This window comes from Peromyscus eremicus, chromosome X (assembly GCF_949786415.1).
Source record: "Peromyscus eremicus chromosome X, PerEre_H2_v1, whole genome shotgun sequence".
Taxonomy (NCBI): Eukaryota; Metazoa; Chordata; class Mammalia; order Rodentia; family Cricetidae; genus Peromyscus; species Peromyscus eremicus.
Genome location: NC_081439.1, coordinates 2,038,065 through 2,061,832, shown reverse-complemented (window position 1 = coordinate 2,061,832; position 23,768 = coordinate 2,038,065). Strand labels below are relative to the sequence as shown.

Sequence of the window (23,768 nt, the reverse complement as noted above, 5' to 3'; positions counted from 1 at the left end):
ATAGGTCACAACCTGGGACTTGCAACTGGCATCTGAAATGGAATTTACATAGCCATTAGGATCATCATCTGGCATTTCTCCTTAAAGGGCTTTGAAGAAAAGAAGCTAGACAAACAGAGGGCATCTAACAGGCCAATCAGGAATTCTAAGGTCCTCTAGTCCTCAGGCAGCCTAGCCCACCTAGGCTATGAGTTCCTTTCTCAAATCTGGACCTTGAAACTCCTGATGCTCCCAAGGGGATGACAGGCCCACATGCCATACACTAGTTTAGGAGGTGCGGAGGAACTAAACCTATGTCCTTTGCTGTCCTAAGCCAACAGCAACCAGTTTAGTATCCACTGACAATGGCTGGATTAGTGTGGAGAAAAAGCAAATACATGCTTAGCATTAGAAGTACTATAAGTTCAGAGTGAAAAAGAGGTTTTTGTTTTTGTTTCATTTTGTCTTTCTTTTTAGAAGCACACATGGTCTTTAAAGAACCCAAGACAGGGCTGGGTGACGTGGTACATGCATTCAATCCCAGTGCTGAGGAGGTAGAGGTAGGCAGATCTTTGACTTTGAGGCCAGCCTGGTCTAATAATGAGTCCCAGACATCCAGGACTACAGAGTGAGACCCTATCTACCCTATCCATGAACAAATAAAAAAGCAACCAAACAAACAAAAAAAGATCCTAAGGCATTTCTGATATGTGATAATACTCACTCATCATTTTTAACCACGTGTGTTTTGTGTGTATGTGTGTGTGTGTGTGTGTGTGTGTGTGTGTGTGGGCGTGTGTGCGTGCACGCGCACACGCACGTGTAAAATATTTAGCACAGTGTAGGACATACAGAGTTTATTTCTATAGGGTGAATATGCAATTTTAAGCACACGGTTGTTAGGGGAAAATATCTAGTCATTAATGTCATTGGGCTGTCTCATACAGCTTATTATACTAGGGATTATTAATCTTTTAACCTTGTTTAATTATCATTTTAGAGCACATATATTTAGAGCACTTTTTATATATCCATTAAGTGCTTACTAAGTACTAGGCATCATGCAGGGTTCTAGACACACAGAGAAGAAAAACTTAGCACCTACTTCTTTTCAAATAAGAGCACACACACACACACACACACACACACACACACACACACACACACAGAGAGAGAGAGAGAGAGAGAGAGAGAGAGAGAGAGAGAGAGAGAGAGAGAGATGTCATGAAAAAGAAAGCTGATTCAATATTAGTTCTAGAACTAATGAATATTAATGTGTTCATGGAATTATATTTTATTCTATTCTTATATAATGTTGGACGTTTTAAAGTGCACTAATGAGAACAGCTTGCTGTTCCCCCGGGACAGACACTGGCAGTAGAACAGTGGCCACGCATATTCCTCTACATCCTAATCCTCGGAACCTGCAGGTATGTTATACACAAGGCAGAAGGGCTTTGAGGAAGGAGCTAAGGCTATCCAAGTGGTTAAGGGCAACTGCATGAGCATGAGCCCTTTTTGGACAAGGAATGTGAAAGCCAGAAGTATGTATGGAAGAGGATGTCAAGGGCCTTGCCTTGCTGTTGCTGGCTTTAAAGATGGAAGAGGGGCATGAGCCAGGAAATATGAGTGGCTTCTAGGAGCTAAGCATGAACCCCAGGAAACAAACAGAAAGGACACCGCACCTCAGTCCCACTCAGGCAGAATAGGGTGTACAGTGAGGTTCAGAAGGCCTTACACAAAATGTTACAAATTAACATATGAAAAAACTAAAGTTGACAAAGAGGAAGGCGGGAAACTATCTGGCTGAGGCCCAGTAAATTGGGTTCACACCACTGGCTCAGGCACATAAACAGTCCAAAAGATCCAAAAGTAACTCATAGCAATTATATATAATACTAAAGTGCACACTCCAGTTGGAGATTTCAGATGCCAATGAGACATGCCAATGGAACAGAGCATGTGTGGAAAAACTTGTGCTATGCAAATGTGTTCCCACTCCCACACTATGCAAATGTAAGCACCCTTCCTTAAGGTATCATACAAGCCCCAACTCTATGTAGAGCAAGGCCCCTTGAGTGTTAAACTTCCTCCCTTTTCCAGCCCATTCCCTCCCTTGGAAGTGCAGTATCTCTCAATAAACCATCTGATTCTGCTGCAACTATGTCTCTGCTCAATGCTTTGGTCAGGGATACAAAAACCTGGAAGCCCTCTAGAAATGCCCCCTAAACCCTGGTATGTGCTAATATCAGCTGGCAAACCAGTCAGGAGGTGAGATTTACATTACTAATCTCCTAAACTTTCCACTCATTCTGGAGGCACCTGAGAGGAGCCGCTCCAAATTATAGGCACAGGTAGGGCACTTAAGAACCATTTCAGTGCCTGTCACTTGAAAACTCTTATAACAGGATAATCTGGTCATAAGCCAAGGTTAGAAATTAGACCACTAAATGCAAGAAAATATTCAATTATCAAAGTACACTGTAAAATCATATACTATTCCACAGCAACTCTCTGGCAAGGACTAATAACTTAAGGGAATCTGGAATGTTTTCCTCCCCACCCCACCCCCAACAAGCATGCCTTCCTCAGCAATCCCCTCTTCCCTCATTTCCTTCTGCTCCTTTCACTTTCCCCAAGGCTGATAGAGACAGTTTGTACAGTGCGAGAAGAGTGCTATCTGGGCACTTACATCTGGTCCAGATGTAAAAGGTACAGGTTACAATCCCTGGGCATCAAAGCACTAGAGGAACCAGTTGTGCAGATAGCCATGCGGTATCAATGGTGCAGGGACCACTACTCCTTTGCACACTACTGCCTCTCTGGATTTATCTGCACTGCAGGAATTTCACCTTCCTTTCCCCAGACTCCTCCTTCTCTGCACTCTTCACTAACTGCTCTATACCTCTCTATGCTTTCCTATGTAGTGTAGACAATCCTAGCTCTCTAACAGTAGCCTCCCAGGTAGTGAGACACTTCCTTGATCAAGAAATTGGGGGTGGGGGGAGGCTACTACCTATTTTATCTATTTTCACTTTAAGTTGAATGGCATTCTGGAAAAAGAAAAGAAAGAAAAGGCCACAGCTGCTGGGGATGCTGTGAATGTGTTGCTCTGATTGGTTGATAAATAAAACGCTGATTGGCCAGTAGTCAGGCAGCAGGTATAGTGTAGGCAGGATAAGGAGAGAGGAGAATTCTGGGAAGTAGAAGGCTGAGTCAGGAGATGCTGCCAGCCGCCGCCATGAGGAGCAGGATGTAAAGTACCAGTAAGCCACGAACTACGTGCCAAGGTATAGATTTATAGAAATGAGTTAATTTAAGATATAAGAACTAGATAACAAGAAGTCTGAGCCACACAGCCATACAGTTTATAAATAATATAAGCATCTATGTGTTTATTTGGGTCCAAGCAGCTGCAGGATTGGTGGGTGAGAGAGATTTGTCCTGACCGTGGGCCAGGCAGGACCAGGAGATAACCCCAGCTACACACAGCTATTATACTAGCAAGCTTCTTCTCTGATAAACCTAGGCACTTGTCCTTTTTTATAGTCTCTCATGAGAGAAATTTTGTTCTACCAAGTTAGAAAAAAACAACTTCAGTGATACCCATAGTAAGCACTATATTCCAGTCCTGGGAAAGTTATTAGAAGACATGGTCCCTGGAGAGACACTAGGATTTTGTTCAAACCCTGGCCAAGTATGAGCAAGCCTAGAAGGGTCAGGGACTCAAAATAGTGTTTCTAAGCTGGGCAGTGGTGGCAAACGCCTTTAATCCCAGCACTCAGGAAGCAGAGCCAGGAGGATCTCTGTGAGTTTGAGGCCAGCCTGGTCTACAGAGCGAGATCTAGGACAGGCACCAAAGCTACACAGAGAAATCTTGTCTCGAAAAAACCAAAATAAAAAAAATAGTGTTTCTAACTCTCTGACAGGCTATGCTAAGTTCATCAGGTAGTATGATGGAATGGGGAGATGGACCAAAGCACCAGTTCTTCTTGAGGACTTTGCACATAAGACAAAAGGTTACCTTCCTGGACACAAGAGACCTTCCATTTTTTGTGTTTCCCCTAGACTCCTCACTACAATGCATTGGAAAAATTGGAGTAAGTTTGATCCTGATAACATAAAGACAAAGAGTCAACTATTTTACTGTAACATTGTCTATAGTTCCAATATAATCTGAGTAGTAGGGAGATTGGAATGAAAGAACCTAAACTTGATCCTGCTTAGATCCCTGAGGAGAAACAGAAGATATGGGAGGAAACTAAAAGATATGCAAACAGAATCCTGCTCAAAATCCTACTGACTGACTGCTCAGAACACACACCCCTCCCAGATCAGGAATAAAATGGTTAAGGTTACAACAACCCTAGGGAGCTATAGATGCAGGATGATGGATAGTCTGCTTGCAGCAATAAAAATAACTGTATTAAAAAACATGTTAATTATAAGATCAGAGAGGTTACTGAAGGAAAGTACAAAATCCTGCTGTATTATTCAGCAGGCTCGTTGAGACCTTCAGAAAGTTAAGGTTACACTCAACTCACCCTCCATCTACCATCTCTTTCTTTTGGATGCTGGCCAGATCCTAAGGATGCCTTTTTTCTGGTACTTTGGGCTGCCTTGCTTTTTCTCTAAAATCTCCCTCCTTGACTGACATGTGGCAGGCCTTTGTGTTAGTAACTCAAATGACATGGCATTTTTTTTCCTTTTTTCCTCTATTCTCCTCTTCTGGGCAGCTTCTGAGATCTACAGCTTGCCTTCCTTGGAATTTTTTTCTTTTTCGTCTTTTTAATATTTATTTTATGTGAATGTTTTGTCTGCTAGTACATGTATGTGTGCCATGTGTGTGCCTTGTGCCCAAGGAGATCAGAAGAGGCTGAAAGATCTCCTAGAACTGGAGTTTGGATGATTGTGAGCCACGATATAGGTGCTGGGAATTGAACCCAGGTTCTCTGGAAGAGCAGCCAGTGCTCCTAAATGCTGAGCCATCTCTCCGGTCCTGAAGTTTTTCTTTTAGGCTCTAATAAATTGTCCTTAAGCTTCTGTTTGAGTCTTAAATTTTTTTATTAATGAGACCAGGAATCCCAAGAGGAGACTCTGATTTCCATCTGATAACCACAATGGAATTCCTCAAAATTCTAATAACAAGAAGTGACTGAACTCAGATCATCAAGCTTGTCAGCAAACACTCTTACCCACTGAACCATCTTGCTGATTTAACTTAAGTACAAAGATGGTCTTATTTATATAAATCTATCAGTAGTTGTAACCTTCATTTATGTTTTAGGTTCCTTCTTTGTTTTTCTTTTAGCATTTTTGGTATAATATATACTAAATGATAACAACTTTGTCCTTTTAATTTATCCTACCGTTGGATTCTTCTTATAATTGTTCTTTTGTGTCTTGTCACATTCTCAATATGTAACCATCAGCATGTTAGCTTTTTTGGCAGCTTGAGGGATATCATTCCTGAACTCAAAAGTTAAATTGATGAGTAAAACTGTCTTCTAAGACCTTCTTGCCCCAGACATGCCAACAACAGCCCTTCTCACCCCCAGGGGGTACCTAGGTCTCAAAAGAAATGCTGGTTTGCTGGATATAGCAGTTCCAGACTAAACTTCTTGTGCTACAGGGATTCCAGCCAATCTCTATCAAAAGGGAGCCTCTCTGACAGGTAGGAGAGAGAGTGAGTTCATGGTTCTTCTTAGGCAGGGACTACACCTCTCAACAACATAGAAATAGTTACAGAAGACTTAACACCATCCTTCAAATCCCACCCCCTAAAATTCCAGGGGCTGCAGCTCCCCGAGGGGAGTTGAGGTAGGAGAAAAGGGAAAAGAAGAAGGCGTGCAAGCCCTTAAAATATTAGTATATGAAAAAACAAGCTGACAAAGAGGAAGGGTGGAAACTCCCTGCCTGAGGCTTAGTAAAATGGCTGGCACCACTGGAGGAGGCATGGAGGCACTCCAGTATAAGCCGTGGCTCCTTATAACACTCAAATATATACCCCTGGGCAGAGATTTAATGATTTAATATGTTAATGAGACATACCATACATAAAGTTGTATGTAGAACTATATGTTTAAAGCATGTATGGAAAAGCCTGCACTAAACACAAATAAGCATCTGGAAGCCCTCCAGAGGTGTCCTCCTATCCCAGTATCAGTTAATATCACAAGAGCAGAAGAGTGAATGCCAGTGACAACTTGGATGAGCTTGCAAATGTTTTCTTAGCCAAGGCTCAGCCTCACCACACTTTGATTTTGGCTCTGAAGTAGAGAATCCTGCTGAGCTCACCATATTTCTGACTTACTGAACTTTCAGCCAATGAAATGGTATCATCTTAAGGCATGAACTTAAAGGTACCTTATTATAACAGCCCCCATAGGCTATGAGAGAGCAGAAGAGCAAATAAAGTCACTTAATTTGGACCATTCTTTTGTCAAGAACCCAAGCCAACTAAGCACTTGGTGTGATGATAAGGAAGTTACAGACCAGGAGTCAAGCCTCTGGGTACCACAAGGATGATTTCTGGAGCTCTGCCTAGGGTGTCTCAAGATATACACAAGTTCCTTGGGTTAAAGTGAAAATGAAGATTCGGTTTCAGTGCAGCTGGGTGATGCCTACATTTCTAGTAAGTTCTCTCTTGACTTCCAGGCTTCTGAACCATAAGAGATAGGTCTGGCCGGGCGCTGGTGGCGCACGCCTTTAATCCTAGCACTCGGGAGGCAGAGCCAGGCGGATCTCTGTGAGTTCGAGGCCAGCCTGGGCTACCAAGTGAGTTCCAGGAAAAGGCGCAAAGCTACACAGAGAAACCCTGTCTCGAAAAACCAAAAAAAAAAAAAAAAAAGAGATAGGTCTGACCTCCTAAGGGAAGAGCAAGTAAGATTCTCTACCATGGTTCCTGCCATGACCCTGATTCATCATTCAGTCAAGCCCAGTCTTTCAGGACAGAAACCATCTTTCTATCCTGTACCTATTCCCAGAGCCTGAAAGTTCTGACAAAGTAACAGGCATTTAATAAACATCTTTCAAGTGGATGAATAAATTCAAATTACTTCAAAGTTTCTAGAAAACAAACAAAATAGGAAAAAGGGAAATCAAGGTGCCAAAGGAGGCAACTGCAAGACAAAAAGAAAAAGCGGAGGTCCAGGTCTTTAATTCCAGCACTCAGAAGGCAAAGGCAGTTGGATCTCTATGAGTTTGAGGCCAGCCTAGTCTACATAGTGAGTTCTGGGCCAGCCAGGGCTATGTAGAGAGACTGAGTCTTAAAAAAAAAAAAAGAAAGGAAGGAAGGAAGGAAGGAAGGAAGGAAGGGAGGGAGGGAGGGAGGGAGGAAGGAAGGAAGGAAGGAAGGAAGGAAGGAAGGAAGGAAGGAAGGAAAAAGAAAAAAAATGAAAAATGGGATAGGGAAAGGGATCAGTAATTTGAAGAAAGTCACTTCAGCAACTGTTTGAAGTTAAAAACTTGGGTGCCTAAAGTATCAGATTTTAGCCAGGGAGAGGTTCCAGGGACAAATGAATCCAACTTCCTCACAAAGTTCTCTGTCAATGCTACTCTAAACATCTGATTTTCAATGGTGTATACACACACACACACACACACACACACACACACACACACACACACATTTTCCTTTCCTCCACACTCCATTAGCACATCCGTTAGTGCACTGGCCTTGTTGATATGATAAAGGCAGCATTCACACCCTGCGTTGCCCAGAGAGGCCTCATCAATGAGTGATCATCTGGAAAACTTGAGGAAGGAAGTGAATGATGTGTCAGCATGTCTAGCCAACAGAACTCTCAGCTATGTCTGGTCTGGCATGAAAGCCCCTCTCTAATTGGATGAGAAGCTACTACCCCTGGGGCCAGGCAGCTTGTTTCCAGCTGAGCTTGTTTTTGTTTTGGTTGCAAAGTCGCCAAGACCTCTAGAGAAACAAAACAACTGTGTTTTCAGGTCTTGTTTTTCTTCTGAGGAGTCCAACTTGCCAGAAACACAAAGTTGGAGTCTGCCCACAATATTCATATGCTTCCTTCACAGAGCCAAAAGTTTCAGCCAACTGTTCCTTCCCATCTCCCACATGAGCTAATGGTAGCTTGTAGCTGTGACACTGTTTACAGCTTGTGCTTCTAGAAACAGCAAGGAAAACTGTCCTTATTGTTTTTTTTTTGGGGGGGGTGTATTTTTTTTTAACATCCCAACTGCAGTTTCCCCTCAGTCCTCTCCTCCCAGTCCCTCCCCACACCTCCTCTTTGCCGACAACCCCAAAAACTCCTCCTCCATTTCTATTCAAAAAAGGGCAGACCTCCCATGGATTTCAACAAAACATATTAAACTGCAGTGAGACGAGGCACCTCCCCTTCTATTAATCCTGGACAAGGTGACCCAGTATGAGTCATATGGGTCCCAAAATCTGGCAAAAGAGTCAGAGATAGCCCCTGCTCCCACTGTTAGGAATCCCACAAGAATACCAAGTTATACAACTGTAACATATATACAGAGGGCCTAAGTCAGTCCCATGCAGGCTCCCTGATTGTCATTTCAGTCTGTAAGCCCCTATAAGCCGAGGTTAGTTGATTCTGTGGGTTTTCTTGTGGTGTCCTTGACCCCACTGGCTTCTACAATCCTTCCTCCCCCTCTTCAGCAGGATTCTCCAAGCTTGGCCTAATGTTTAGCCATGAGTCTCTGCATCTATTTCAATCAGTTACTAGATAAAAGCCTCTCTGATGACTATTGGGGTTTTCACCCATCTATGAGTATAGGAGAATACTGTCAGGCATCATTACATTGACATTTTTAGCTTCAGTCCAATTTGGCTCTATCCTAGGTCTCTGGGCCATCCAGCCTCTGGGTCCTGGCACTCCAGGCAGCGCCAAAGGTGGGCTCACTCTTGTGGCATAGGTTTCAGGCAGGACCAGACATTGGTTGACCACTCTCACAATTTCTATGTCACCCTTACCCCGCACATCCCATAGGCCTGACAGACTGCAGGTTGAAGGTTATGTGGCTGGGTTAGTGTCCCAATCCCTCCACTGGTAAGCTTGCCTAGTCATAGGAGGCAGCCAGTTCAGGCTGGTAGAATTCTGCACTAGAAACTTTTAATGACTACCTCTATTTTGGGGGGGATTATAGGTCTATTTGAATTGTTTATCAGATCTTGATTTAACTTTGGTAAATGGTATCTATCAAGAAATTTGTCCATTTCTTTTAGATTTTTCAATTTTGTGGAATACAGGCTTTTGAAATATGACTTAATGATTATCTGGATTTCCTCAGTTTCTGTTGTTATGTCCCCCTTTATGTTTATGATTTTGTTAATTTGGATATTCTCTTTCTGCCTTTTGGTTAGTTTGGATAAGGGTTTGTCTTTCTTATTGATTTTCTCAAAGAACCAACTTCGTTTCACTGATTCGCTGTATTGTTCTCTTTGCTTCTAGAGCCAGTAAAGAAACTGTCTTTCTTGCAAAAAATGGTTTTCCGTCCTGTATCACATCACTATCTTTACCTGTCATTGACCATTTAGGAAACAAGGTCCAGAGAACTGCCCTTTCTAGAAGAGGAGAAATATCTGGATTCCTCCAACCTCTAACTCAAGTTTCATGACATCACCAAGCATGGAAGGTATATCAGGAAAACCACAAGAACCTAGGGTTTCATCTACAGATTAGAGGCCCACTGATTTCTCTGGTTGCTCAAGGTCATTGAATGCTCCAGGGAATGCTGTTAGTGGTTCCCTGGACCAAGAAAGCCAGGAAGATGTGTAGAAAGCCCTTTCTGTGTGGGGATTGAATTGTAGCAGGGCACTTGGGGAACCACACTGGAAGTCTGCCTATTTTTTCCATCCTGACAGTAATCTTGAATGCTTTCAAAAGGCCAGCAGAACTGACTCTGAAAATACCTCCATGACTTAATGTGAAACTTGGGAGGAGGAAGTCAAGGGAAGCTATGACACACACCCAGTTCCAGTCAGGCAAACCAGATGCCCAAGAAAGCAGCAGAAGTCACTGCTAGCCCCATCAATGTCATCTTGGAGCTGCCAGTAATCCAGTGCTTACCTGTCCTGGGTGTCAAGTCATTCACTCCACCTGAAAAAAGGCTGCTTTAGCCTCACTGCACGTATGAAATGCCAGAACTAACATGTAAGACTACTACTTCTCAAATCTTTCCATGGAAAAGTGGCAGCAAGTTCATCACTAAGTCTAACTGAAAATGCAGTGTTACCATGGCAAGACAGCTAATTAGTAAGCAGAGGGGAGCGAGAGGGGAAAGAGACCCTTTAATTCTCCAGTTCTGATTTCCACTTCTCACTCATTGGCACTCAGGAATTTCCATGTAATTACCCAGGCCACCTGAGAAATATCACACATGGGATTGTTAAAACTGTGCCTTATTATGTATTACTTGTGCTTCAGGTCTAATCCCTTTGTGGCCTATATGTATAAGGATTCCTTGATGATTATTTTCTCTCTACCCGCACTCCTTTCTCCACCTGCAAGCCAGTGAGATTTACAAAGAAGTTTCTACTTCAAGGACAGAATTTTGTGGAAAACAAAACTGAGTATCCAAGTATATACTGTCTCCAATAGCTAAACTCAGTTTCAGATGAAGCAGCTTTAAAACCCCCAAATAACACATATAGCTATTGCTGAGACACTTGGGTGTATTTATCTCCTACCATTCACATTTGACTCCCTTCTAGCCCATTCTGTCTTCTGCTCAATCAACAAACCTGCTAACTTTGCTTTGACCCAGCCTCAAGTTCTTTTCTATGGTAGATGTCAAGCATCTGTATGCACCTGAGTAGAGGCCCCAAGACTTGATGGGGACTCCTGGGGCCACACTGCCAGCAAAGTTGACTTGTACCTCTTGTTAATATTTCAGCCTGCAGGTCTTAAGAGACATACAGTAAGCAATGCTGCATGAAACCAATCCAAGCATCTCATTTAATTCTTTTTGCAGGTGCTTGAGTGCAGAGGGAGAGGCAATGTGAAACATGGAGAATGGAACTGTTTTGACTAGTAAGGAACTATGTAGATGGAATCTCTCCTCATCCTGGTAGTCAGCTGTTCCTGGCCTGTTTTACTTACAAAATGTACTACTTTCTCATCATCTGACCTTAGGTGACTCACTTAAGACTCTTAATTTTCAGCTTCTAACCTATAAACCAGAGTTTATAGTGGCAATCTAAAAGGTTGTTGTCAAGATGACAATGAGGGAAGCCAGATACAATGCACAGTATGGAGCAAATGCTCAATTTTAGCAATTTTCAAATCATATCTTTCCCAGAAAGCAACAACTTGTGACTTACCCCTTGTAAGACTTGAAAGCTGTCATTGTTAGGTGGTGGGTCTTGATCTGGGTCAACACCAACTCTAAAAGTCACCAAGGAAGACAAGGAGAAAAACAAAAAGCATTAGCTTGGACCATGGCAGCCTTGCTGGCTTAGTCAGCAACTATCTTCCCAAAGCAGGAGTGGTTAGCTTCAAGGAAACAAAGGTCATCATGCAGAAGTCAGGTCCATACCACAGCAGATCCCAAAGAGTCAGATATTATAAGTACCCCATGCCCTTAGCAAGGTCTCTGGGAAATAAGCTGGCAGCTTTCCATCTGCTTTCCTGTACCAAGCGGTCCTCACTACTGAAACATTGGGTTCCTTCTGTTTGGCTGCTTCCTCACTTCTGCCCTGAACTGCTTTGATGCTCACAATATTTTGTTATGAATCTGTAGTAAACATCTGCATGGCTACCAAGAGTCTACCATTAACATTTATTATAGCTTCTTTATTACCATCTTCCCATTTCTCCATCCCACATCTTATTTTATGATACAAATGAAGCAGTGACATCAATACCTTTCTTCTAACTTCTTGTGTGTATGCTTATACATGTGCTTACATGTGCAAACATATGTGTGTGTGTGTAGGCCAAAAGTCAAACTTAGGTGTCATTCTTCAGAAGCCATCCACCTTGTTTTTCGAGATTGGGACTCTCATTTGGCCTAGAAATCACCAATTAGATTTTGCTGGCTGCTCAGCAAGCCCAAGAGATTTGCCTATCTCCCCAGTGCTGACATCATAAACGTGCACCACCATATCCAGCTTTTGACATAGATTCTGGAGATTAAACTGAGGTCCTCATACTTGTACAGCAAACACTTCACTGACAGCCATCTCCCAAGCCTCCCTTCCCCTGACTTCTTTAGTATACATAAATGATAGAATCTCTCCTTCTTCCAAACTTGAGTCAGGCTTTTTTGAATCGTCCTCCCAACTAGGACTTAACTTTTGGGCTTCTTCCTATTGCATCACCAAGTTTTATCAAGAATCTTCTTAAACTGGTTTAGCCAGAACTCCCAACTTTGATATCTGATCCCCCTCAATAGCTGATGTCCCTGCCACCTTTCAAGTGATATCTGATCTCCATGGCCTGCCTTTAGCAAGAGTATCCCCTTATCCCTGATATTTCTTCTTGGCAAATTTCATCCATCAATCCCTATCACTCTTTCACACTGCAAAACTATATCACAGTAGACTCTATGTCAGTCATAGTAATCCTCACTAAAGTCTGCTTTGCCTTTTTTTGTGGGGAGGGGAGTACGGTTTTTGAGACAGGGTTTCTCTGTGTAGCTCTGGCTGTCCTGCAACTCACTCTGTAGTTTTAACAAGTATCACAATACTTTCTTGATCAGTATCATTAACTGGAGTCCTGGTATACTTTTAGTCCTTGTGTCCCACACTCTCATTATCAAAGATGAGCAGAGAACTCACACATTTGAGAGAACATACACATTTGAGAGCAATGAAAATAAAAGGAAAAAGACCAAGTGGCAAAAATCTACTTACAATAAATTCCTGAGAAGCACTAGGAGGAGAGTTGTCTTAGCTTTGTCATACATACCCTTCCTATTGCTGCATGCATCTGTTAATTGTTTATATCCATACCTTCCCCCATTCTGAGACAGAGCATTGTGGCACAAATAACATAGATAACATGGAGCAATGGGAGGGGAGAGAAAAATAGACAATATATGGATAGCGTCATAAAATGTAATGGAGCATCAAGCTTTCAGCAGATTAGGCCATTATAAGCTTGAAGAGGGATGCTTTGCTGTCCAGTACAAGAATGTCCTAGTCCATCAAGCAGACACTGGACTGGACATACAAAGTCCTAATTACATACTTATTTTTCTTCTTCTTCCCCATCACCTATAATACCTGGGATCTTTCTAGAGAAAAGAGACTACATGTAAGTAAGGGTAAATGATAGCACAGATAGATCCAGCCTCTCAAAGCCAACCTTTATTCTGTCCTATCACAAGCTTGTTAACCATTTGCACAAGGTATGTGCCCCTGGGAATGGGGACAGAATAAAAGGAAGCAGCTACCTCATTTTGTGTTAGAGGCAAGTTTTAGCCACAAGATGAATTCACATACCCAGTACATGTTTGCATCCAGGGCCAGGTAGTGTTCTGGACACTTGATAAAAATCCTTTACTGGACCTGGCACCAGATTCTTCACTGTGAACCTGAGACCAGATGAACTGTTTGCACTGAATTAGACAGACTTTGCTCTATGCTAGAGGCTATTCCCAGGCAGAGAATTCTGGCATCTGAGATCTTACAACTAGACCTTATCCAGTAATGTCTGAATATCAAATCTCAAAGAACTATATTTTGACATGAAAACCATTTACTTCAGGGGCTCAACTGCTGCCCGTAAGGGTCACCTAAGATCCTTAGGGCACATAAATAATCTAATGTATGAAAGTGGCTGGAGGCAATTACATTCGGAACTCCTAGCTGTTCTTCAACTCTCACCTGTTTTTAGAGCCTCTTAACATACATTCCATATAGAAACATCTTCTAGATGGTGTTCTGTAAGGTATCCATGGTAGCATTCATAAGGCCAATGGACAAGAATATACTATTATACCTTATGAAGCATCACAAAAAATACTTTGTGCCAGACAAATCTGCTGAAAGGGGGCTGCTGGATGAAGACTCAGAGGTGCAGTACAGTACCTCTCAGAATAGCAGGTGGCATGTTGTCCTCAGTCAAACCACAGACAGGCTGCTAAAGAACATAGGGTAACAGAATATGGCACTTCAGATCTGCCATTAAGAATCCCTCCTCTCTTTCTTCCTATTCCCATGGGGTCTTCATTTATCATGGTATCTCTTTCCTTGTTCTCCCACTCTGTTCCTGATCCAGCTGGGACCTCCCGCTCCCCTAAGCTCTCTTTCCCCCACCCTTGCCCTCCATTACCCCCCTTCACATCCAGTTTGCTCATGTAGATCTCATCCATTTCTCTGTCATTGGGTAATTCCTGTATCTTTTTTAGGGTCCTCTTTACTAGGTAGCCTCCCTGGAGTTGTGAATTGCAGTCTGGTTATCCTTTGCTTTACATCTAGTATCCACTGGATCAGGCTCTCTGGATAAGTGAGACAGTTGATTAGCTTGAACTATTTAGGAGGCCCCCAGGCAGTGGGACCAGGACCTGTCCTTAGTGCCTGAGCTGGCTGTTTGGAGCCTGGGGCCTATGCTGAGACATTTTGCTCCGACTTGGTGTAGGGAGGAGGGGACTGGACCTGCCTCAACTGAATCTACCAGGCTGAGCTGACTCCCCAGGGGAGACCTTGCCTTGAAGGAGGTGGGAATGGGGGATGGATTGGGGGTGAAGGCTGGGCAGTGGGAGGAGGGAGGACAGGGGAATGCGTGGCTGATATGTAAAATTAAATTAATTATTAAAAAAAAGAATCCCTCCTCTCTGCACTGAGTACTGTGCAAGAAGTTTGCTGCTTCTTCTCTTTCTTTTTTTTTTTTTTTTTGGTTTGTTTGTTTGTTTTTCAAGACAGGGTTTCTCTGTGTAACAGGCCTGGCTGTCCTAGAACTTGCTCTGTAGACCAGGCTGGCCTTGAACTCAGAGCGATCCACCTGCCTCTGCCTCCTGAGTGCTGGGATTAAAGACATATGCCACCACCTCCCAGCAGAAGTTTGCTTCTTAAAAGGCTTCTGTATTAGTACTGGTAAAGCAAACTGAATGTATATCAGCCCAGATGTAATAGGAGGCCTACAGGAAACACTGTAACATAATGAGGAAAATAAAATTAAATATAGTAAGAGCTACCAGAGGAAATTTAGCTATAGTCCTCAAATCTTTACTACAAAAAGAAAATACGTTTAACAAAATCATTTTGGTTTGTGGGCACAGGGTAGTCTATGTAGCCTTGGTTGGCCTGGAATTACTATATATACCATACCCTGAACTTGTAGCAATCCTCCTGCTTCTGCGCCCAGAGTTCTAGCAAAACTTTAAATTGATTCTATTTTAAAAGAACTACTTATAATGGCTAAGATTGATCTATTTTCACTTAAAGCACAGAAATACCAATGAGACTCATCCATTTACATTAGGCCCATGTGGCTGGGCCAGAATTCCAAACAGAGCCTAAAATATTGCATTCAAAACATTTTATGGTGAACTCAGGAAATTAGAACCGTCTTAACTTGACCACAAGCTCATGATGTTCACAGTTTGTTATGGGGAAACCTGAGAGTCTAAGTCAGTGCTATACAATTTCTGCAGTCAATATTGTACTACTTTCTGCAGTTCTCTACCTACAATATTCAGTTATAGCACCTGCTGGCCACATGTTGTCACTGAGCACCCACAGGTAATATGAGTGAGGAGCTACATTTTATGCCTTATTTTTAACTAATTGAAACTTTAAATAATCATATGTGGAGAATAAAGTGTAGATTCTAGAATAAACCCCAATTCCAGCCAGGTTTCCATATTGTCATCACTTTTTCTCTTCTTTTTGCTAACTCTCTGCTTTGTCAGTGCTAACACCCAGATTCCTGTTAGGGTCCTGTAGGGACACAACTCCAATTCCACACAATAAGTTAAACTCTCTTGAACTGAATACCTAGACAATGAAAAGATTGTTAACTTCATCAGTATGTGAAATAAGTTCCGAAATCCTCTAAAGTTCTTTATGGGGAACACTCATTATCTTAGAAAAACGAAAGATATGGGAGAATAAGAAAAGTCTTAATGTTCTGTCCTCAGTAATCACTAGTGAATGATTAAATTGCTGACTCTTCAGGAATCTGGTCACTCATGTGGTGACAAAAGATCACTCTACTGGTAACTTTAAAGTGGCACTTGGACACTAAAAAGACCTAGGGTCAGAATTCTACACTAGCTAACTGACCAAATGGGACATCACTAATAAAGGGACAGCTTGACAACATGGGCCACCTGAAACGATACAAGAAATGTGTAACAATACTTTTACAGTATTTTCTGACAAAAATGATTATTTGCCTCTTGTCATAATGAAATATCAGAAAAATCCCAATGATAGGACATTCTGTTAAATAACTATCCTGAATACTTAAAAATCAACGTTATAAGAGACCATGGAAATCAAGTGGATTGTGGAAAGAGAGTAAACAGATGTGCCAGTAAACATAAACTTTTGTTGGGTCCTATGTGTGTAAAATTCATGTTGCTTTTCTCAGATGGTGGTTACAGAGGAGATTGTTTTTAGGAGTGAACTGAGGACACCTGACTGTGAAGTAGGAAAAAAACGTGACAAATGTTAGTTAAGTGGTGAGTGCAAGTTAGTACCTGGGTATTCACTGCTCCATTCTTTCCTTTTGGGGGGAAAATTTTAAATGTCACAGTTAAGAATACTTAATGATACCTTTGATAAAGATACTTAAAAAACACCCCAGCCTATTTTCCTGTCTCTAATTAATTAATACTGATGATTTATAAGCTCATTACATTTCAGGGTCTGAAAACCACAAATTGTAAAGATTCATAATATAAGATACTAGAATTTGTAAGTACAGGTAATGGGAAACTAAAGATTCTCATAATTTTGCAAGATTTTCTTCTTGATAATTTCAGAAATGTTTTGCTGAAATTCTTTCTCCTAAAAGTAATGAACATGGAGAAAGTCTCAAGTTTATTCAGACACAGTCAATGAAGTGCTAAGCAATGCAGCCATGTTCAGATCTGGTTGTGTCACTCCCTGGAGACTTGAAGTTCTGGAGACAGTCCTACTTGACACCTGCTTTCCTTACTTGTATCAATCTTCTGTGTGGAAGGTCCAGTCTTCACTGGAGCCACTTGCTATCAACCATATGTCTGAGATGCACAGAGACTATGGGGACTGCCTGGCTCTCCCAGTCTAACTCATGGCGTCTCATGGAGGTACCAACTACTGACTTAAGTAGGAGAATTAAAGAAGGGAAATAAATACCTACTTTCCAGCTTGCCATGGCTTTATAAATGCCCCCTCAGAAGGCAGACAGGGGGCATGCAAATAAAGGTTATTTTTTCCCATTTGAGAATGTTTCCTTTGGAGTGATTTAATTACTTTTCTGCCATCTGGATGTGCCCTTGGACTAATCCCCAAGGATGATACAGAGTATACTGGGTATAACGAGGTCCACCCTTGGATCACAGCCCAGAATTAAACTGGTCTGTGTAAACAAGAGTAAAGCAATGGGCCAGGACATTTGGAGTAATGCTAAACAGCAAGAAAGAACAGACATAGACTTTTGATTGCAGATTCAGAGCCCCATAAGTCTTAGCTTTCTCAAATTCCTCGGTTTGGCAACTCTTTATAATGTATTTATCTCCTGATTGTTACATCTGGGACATTACAGAAACATGGAGTTTTATTATACCAAATTTCAGCATTCAGATAGACCTAGGCAGAGCACACTGTAACAGACACAGCAGTCTTTTCTTACAGAATGAACTGAATTATCCTTAGTTTCATTAAGAATGAGACAAATGTGGAAATTCTATACCAAATGAGAACACAAAGAAGTCAAATGGATGTGCTTTTTCAGGAATGGATAAATACCCCAAAGTTATTAACTTTCATTCTAGAATAATAATTTGCCTACCATAGTGTATATTAGTCAGCATTCTCTAGGGTCACAGAACTTATGAAATGAATCTCTCTCTCCACACACACACACCCCATATATATATATACGTATATATACATATATATACATATATATGGGGTGTGTATATATGTATATATATGTATATATATACACACACCACATATATATATATATACGTATATATGTGTGTGTGTGTATATATATACATATATATGTGGGATTTATTGTAACAACTTATAGGCTGCAGTCCAGCTAATCCAACATTGGCTAGCTATGAACGGAAAGTCCAAGAATCTAGTAGTTGTTCTGTCCCACAGGCTGGATGTCTCAGCTGATCTTCTGTATGTGCTGGAAGAAGTAGGCTCCAATGCCAGTGACTTTCTAGCAAGGCAAGAGCAAGCAGGCAAAGAGCAAAAGCTTCCTTCTTCTATGTCCTTATACAGACTTCCAGCGGAAGGTGTGGCCATATTAAAGGTATGCCTTCTTGCCTCAAGATTTGGATTAAAGGCATGTGTGTGTCTTCTTGCCTCAAGATCTGAATTAAAGGCCTGTGTTTTCCAGCCTTAAGATCAGGATCTAAGATGTATGTCTTCCCGCCTCAAGATCCAGATCAAAGGTGTGTATCTTCCTACCTCAAAGGTACAGGATTAAACTACTTCAAACCAAGCAGAAAATCTCTCACAGGTGTGCCCCCCCCATTTTTGGATTATAGTTCATTCCAGATATAGTCAAGTTGACAACCAAGAATAACCATCACAATCCATCCCTTGTCAACTTGACACACAATCATATCTCCTTATATTGTGACTAATTTCCAGATGAAAACAATAAGCAAGTTATAATAACACCTAAACATAACTATCTCACATACAATCACAAATGCATTATATATTTAACCAGGTCATAATTATGCCTAACATGATGCAACTATCCCTCATACAATCTAATATACAATATAATACAAAAATGTATTATAAATTTATAATAGGTGGCATTGTCCCTTGGGGGACATCTTTTTTAGTATCTTAAATATGATAGCCATTGATATTCTCTTAGTTGATGTTATAACATATGATGAAGTAATCAAGGAAAGAAAACAGAAATATCCATAAAAATGCATTCTTAACAAAATATGGCAGAAACATTCATGTCAATTATAATCCTCATTTCTGTAACTGGTCTCATGGCCTTAGCTGGTATTTAGAAACTACCTTCCTCTACTACCCATTCTGTATTTCCTTCCACCCTCTGCAAGCACTTCAGTAGGTCTTGATTCTTTTCCTGGAGGAGTGACCTCTATCTTCATTCCTGTCGAGTCTGTGCCCTTTGTCATCCTGCCTGGATTAGGCTGTTGTAGTTCCCCATTGACTTTAATCACAGGACACAGTAGCACCAAGAGATGCCTTAAAGATCTCCTGCACTCCAGACATAAACTTTTTTACCTCCATTGTGGAGCAGCAATCCAATTTCTCCATGGTAATCTGGATCAATCACCCCTCCTAACCCTGTTATTTCTTTACTAGCTTGTTGACTTAAGGGGATCAGAAGCCCAAAGTGGCCAGGAGGAAGCTGGTTTCCAGTTCTATAGAATATGTGTTGTGGCTCTTGGCAGGAGTGCTCACTCTCTGGAACCAAAACTTCTAGGTTGCAGGAACAAGAAGCAAAAATTTTCCTAGTAGATCCCTTTTCCATCCCTTGATTCCTGGACCCATGGATCCTGCTGGCTATGGGAGAAACCGTAATACATATTGGACACTGATTCAAAGCATTTACTGCCTTCTGGAAAACCCTGCCCTAGTCCTCCAGGCTGCTGCCCCCTAATTGGAGCTGCAACTATGTCTTCAAAAGTCCATCACATCTTTCTATCAGGCCAGCTGCTTCCAGATGGTGGGGAACGTGGTAAGACCAGTGGATTCCATGATTGTGGGCCCACTGTCATACTTCTCTGGCTGTGAAGTGAGTTCCTTGGTCAGAAGCAATACTATGTAGAATATCATGATGGTGGATCAAGCGTTTTGTAAGTCCACAGATGATGGTTTTGGCAGAAGCACATGTACCGGAAAGGCAATCCCATAACCGGAATAAGTATCTACTCTAGTAAGGACAAAGCCTTGTCCTTTCCAAGGAGGAAGTAGTCCAATGTAGTAGTAGTCTTATGTCAACTTGATTCACAAACTAGAGTTATCTGAAAGGAGGGAACCTCAATTAAGAAAGTACTTAATTCCCCTACCATGGGAGAGCTGACCCTAGCACTTGGGAGAAATGGCATCACCCCTCACTACAGGCATGGGACAGCTGGCCCCACTGGCATGGGCCTAGGAGAGCCAACTCTGCCCTTCGCCAGAGGGGCTGGTCCCCATGGCCCAGATCAACCAGCTCAGCTACCACCCACACCCACATCCTGAGCCTTGGGTTGGCCCACCCTAACAGATGCCCCATCTATGACCTGCTGGAGTGTGTGAAGGGACTGATCCCGCAGCATCTTCATGATTCAGGGCAACAACAGGATATCCGACAGGAGTTTCGATGAGGGCCCAATGATGATGGTGTGCCAGAAAACAGAGGCCTTGAACCAGGCCAATGACTCACTGCAATGAACATTTTGTGGTGGGGCTGATTGGACAAAAGCGTGACACACCGCAGCTTCCCAATGCCACTAGGATGAATGAAGAGGTGTTGGAAAGATGGAGGAGTGAAGTGGGTTTTTTTGTTTGTTTTGCTTTTAACTAATTTGGGGGGTCACATTGCAGGGATGAGGGCAGATATGGAGGGTCTGGGAGGTGAGTAGGATTGGAGTGCATGATGCGAAATTTCCAAAGAATCAATAAAGAATTATGTTTAAAATTAAAAAAAGTATTTTTTATTTAACTGGAGTCCACAGTTGAAAGACTTTAAATTTAAAAAGAGAGAGAGATTTAGGGTTTTACAGAGAATTTGGATTTTAAAAGAGACTAGATATTTTTAAAAAGACAACTTTTAAAATATTTGAATTTGTAAGGCTATGGGACTTTTTAAGTTTGTAAAATGATTTATATTGTGATGCTTTATATTAATGTGTGATCTTGAGGATGAACAGGAAAGGAATGGTTATGGTTTAACAGTGATGTGTTTGTGTGTCAAGTTGACAAAGGGTCAGTTGTGCTGGCTAGATTATATCAATTTGACACAAACTGTAGTCATCTGAGAGGAGGGAACCTCAATTAAGAAAATACCTCCATAAGATCAGGTGGTAGGCAAGCCTGTAGGGCATTTTTTAATTAGTGATTGATGGGGGAGGGCCTGGCCCATAGTGGGTGGTGCCATGTCTGGGCTAGTGGTCCTGGGTTCTATAAGAAAGCAGGCTGAGCAAGCCAGGGAAAGCAAGCCAGTAAGCAGCTCCCCTTCGTGGCCTCTGCATCAGCTCCTGCCTCCAGGTTCCTTCCCTGTTTAAGTTCCTGTCCTGATTTCCTTTGGTGATGAACATCAATATTGGAAGTGTAAGCCAAACCCTTTCTTCCTCAACTTGATTTTTGGTCACACTGTTTCATTGCAACAATAGGAACCCTAACTAACATATGTGGTTAATGGATAAAAAGCCATGAAATCTCAGAAAAATTAGAAGCATTCTATTTTAACCAGTACTTTTTGGGGATAGTGCCTGGAATAAAATCCAGGGCCTCAAGCACATTAAGCATGTATTTTACCACTAAGGCATACCTCTAGACATAAATAATTGAAAAATATATGAATAATCAAGGCTCTGGATAATTTAAGGAATGTGAGACATGGATCTTCATAGAAATCTTGAGCATCAGATTATAATCTGAATTCTCTTGTGTCCCAAGTGTGATAACTTAATACTGGCCTAAAAGACCTTCTTCCTTGAAGGCAAGACACTTCAGTAGAAAGGGTTCCTCTGCAACTCCACAAGTAAACATTTTAGTGTGTGTGCATGCACACACACATTTCAACAGTAATAATGCATGCCATTACAGCACATAGCTGTGTTATCCATACCCCATTTATAGATATTATTTCTTTCACCCTGTCTTCAGGGAGCAGAATATTTTCACAAGTTCTGAGTTCAAACTGATTTTGCATTTAATGTATCTACAGATCAGATCAGGAAGAAAACATATCAATTGGAGATCTGGAAAGGCAAGAACGAACACTGGAAGCTTTTGCTTTGCTTCTACATCACCATGCTTAAACACAATTTTATCATACACAGTTGGATGTAGGCCAAGAAACAAACTGTGTTAGTGGAAACTTGGATGAAGTTTTGTTTATAAAAACTAATGTTCTTCATGTCATCTGGACCATCATGAGAAAGTATAGATATACAAATACATACTTAAAAATACACAACACTGGCATTCAATTAAGATCAAATGAGCTATGCTCTAGTCAAGGGTGAAATTCAAAATTCTAATTATCTGTATTAATTACAAGCCTTACTTAACTAGATCAGAAGCAGGGTTTTCAGGGGAAAGTACAGATGCCTCTGAAAATAAGCTGTCCTTAACACTAAACCCAGCTGTACCAAATGAAGACATTAATTCAGGCTTTGGGGTTGAAAACACATGGTTCAAAATGTAGGCGGGAAGCACAGAATCCCAATAACACTGACACACCAATCAATATGGAGGGAGAACAGAAAGAATGATTAGAACTGATTTCCCTGTTGCCCATGGAGTGAGGAAGGAAAAAGCAAACAGCAAAGAGAAACCATTTGAGTTAGACAGAAGAGAAAAGCAAAGCCCAGTGAGTTATTTTCTTAGTAGTGTCTGCGTCACCTGAAGTACCGCCAGCGGTGCTCATTCTGGTCCTCTTCAGAGAGCTCCTCCACACCAACTCTGGGCAGCAGAAGAAGGAAATGTGAATACGATGGGACAACACAAGTACCAGGAGCTCTGGCATCTGACCTGGACCATGTCCATGAAGAAAGGCTATCTCACCTTCAAGAGAAATTCATAGTCCCTGTTTTGGTCAGTATTAGGACGGAACCTAAAGTCTTGAAAACACTATGTAAGTGCCAACCATGGAGCTGCATAACAATCTTTGCTTGTCCCCATTCTCTAAAACCCAAGAGGAATAGAGGTTGCTAAATTTAAAGCAGCAATGTTAAGAGCTAGATCAAATGAAGAATAATTGAGAATGATGTTAAACCTCTCAAAATATAACACAATAATATCAGATGAATAAATGTACAGTATATAAAATTAATCTACAAAAATTTCAGGAGTTCATCTGTTTCATAAAGCAAGATGTGTCCATAAAAAAGAAAACAGAAAATTGTTCCTAAACAATGAACATATTTTGGAGTATTTGTATATTTTATACATAGTTAACAGGAAGAACAAAACCCACTATATTACCAAAAAAAAAAAAAAAATACTTAGAAGACAAAGACAGCCACTTTTTTCTATATAAGCAAACCACATTGTTCACTGCTTCATTCTGAAGGCCAGGAACCCAACTCTGACTCTTCTTTTTCCTCTGAAGTCTCTGGCTTGAAGTGGCCTTTCACTTTCCTTAATGATTTCTGGATTATTCAGACAATATTAAACCTTACCATCATGCTACAATATGGTTTTATAAACTCAGCATTATTGACTTTTGAATCCACAGTAACTATTTATTTTGGGGAGCCATTCTCCTGTGCACTGTGGCATCCTGCTTTCTACTTACAGGATGCCAACAGCAACAACCCCATCTGCCCCAGGATATGGTAACCAAAAAGATCTCCAGATGTTCACAGATGTCTTCCAGGCAGCAAAATCACCCTTAGTTGAGAACACTGCACTAAATCATGTACTCTCGATGGAGTAATGTCATCCCTATGGATGTGAAAACTCGTTCCTGTGGGAC

The 23,768-nt window shown here is 41.5% G+C and overlaps 1 protein-coding gene across 1 annotated transcript in view; it reads right to left on the bottom strand.

The window, feature by feature from the left end:
• Positions 1-23,768, bottom strand: part of Slc9a7 (solute carrier family 9 member A7) — a 172,348-nt gene that overhangs the window by 15,673 nt on the left and 132,907 nt on the right. The window contains exons 13-14 of the mRNA XM_059250629.1: positions 22,694-22,753; positions 11,291-11,354 (exon numbers count right to left, since the gene is read on the bottom strand). Of these exons, the coding sequence (XP_059106612.1) occupies positions 11,291-11,354; positions 22,694-22,753 (124 nt within the window). The remainder of the gene's footprint in view (positions 1-11,290; positions 11,355-22,693; positions 22,754-23,768) is intronic.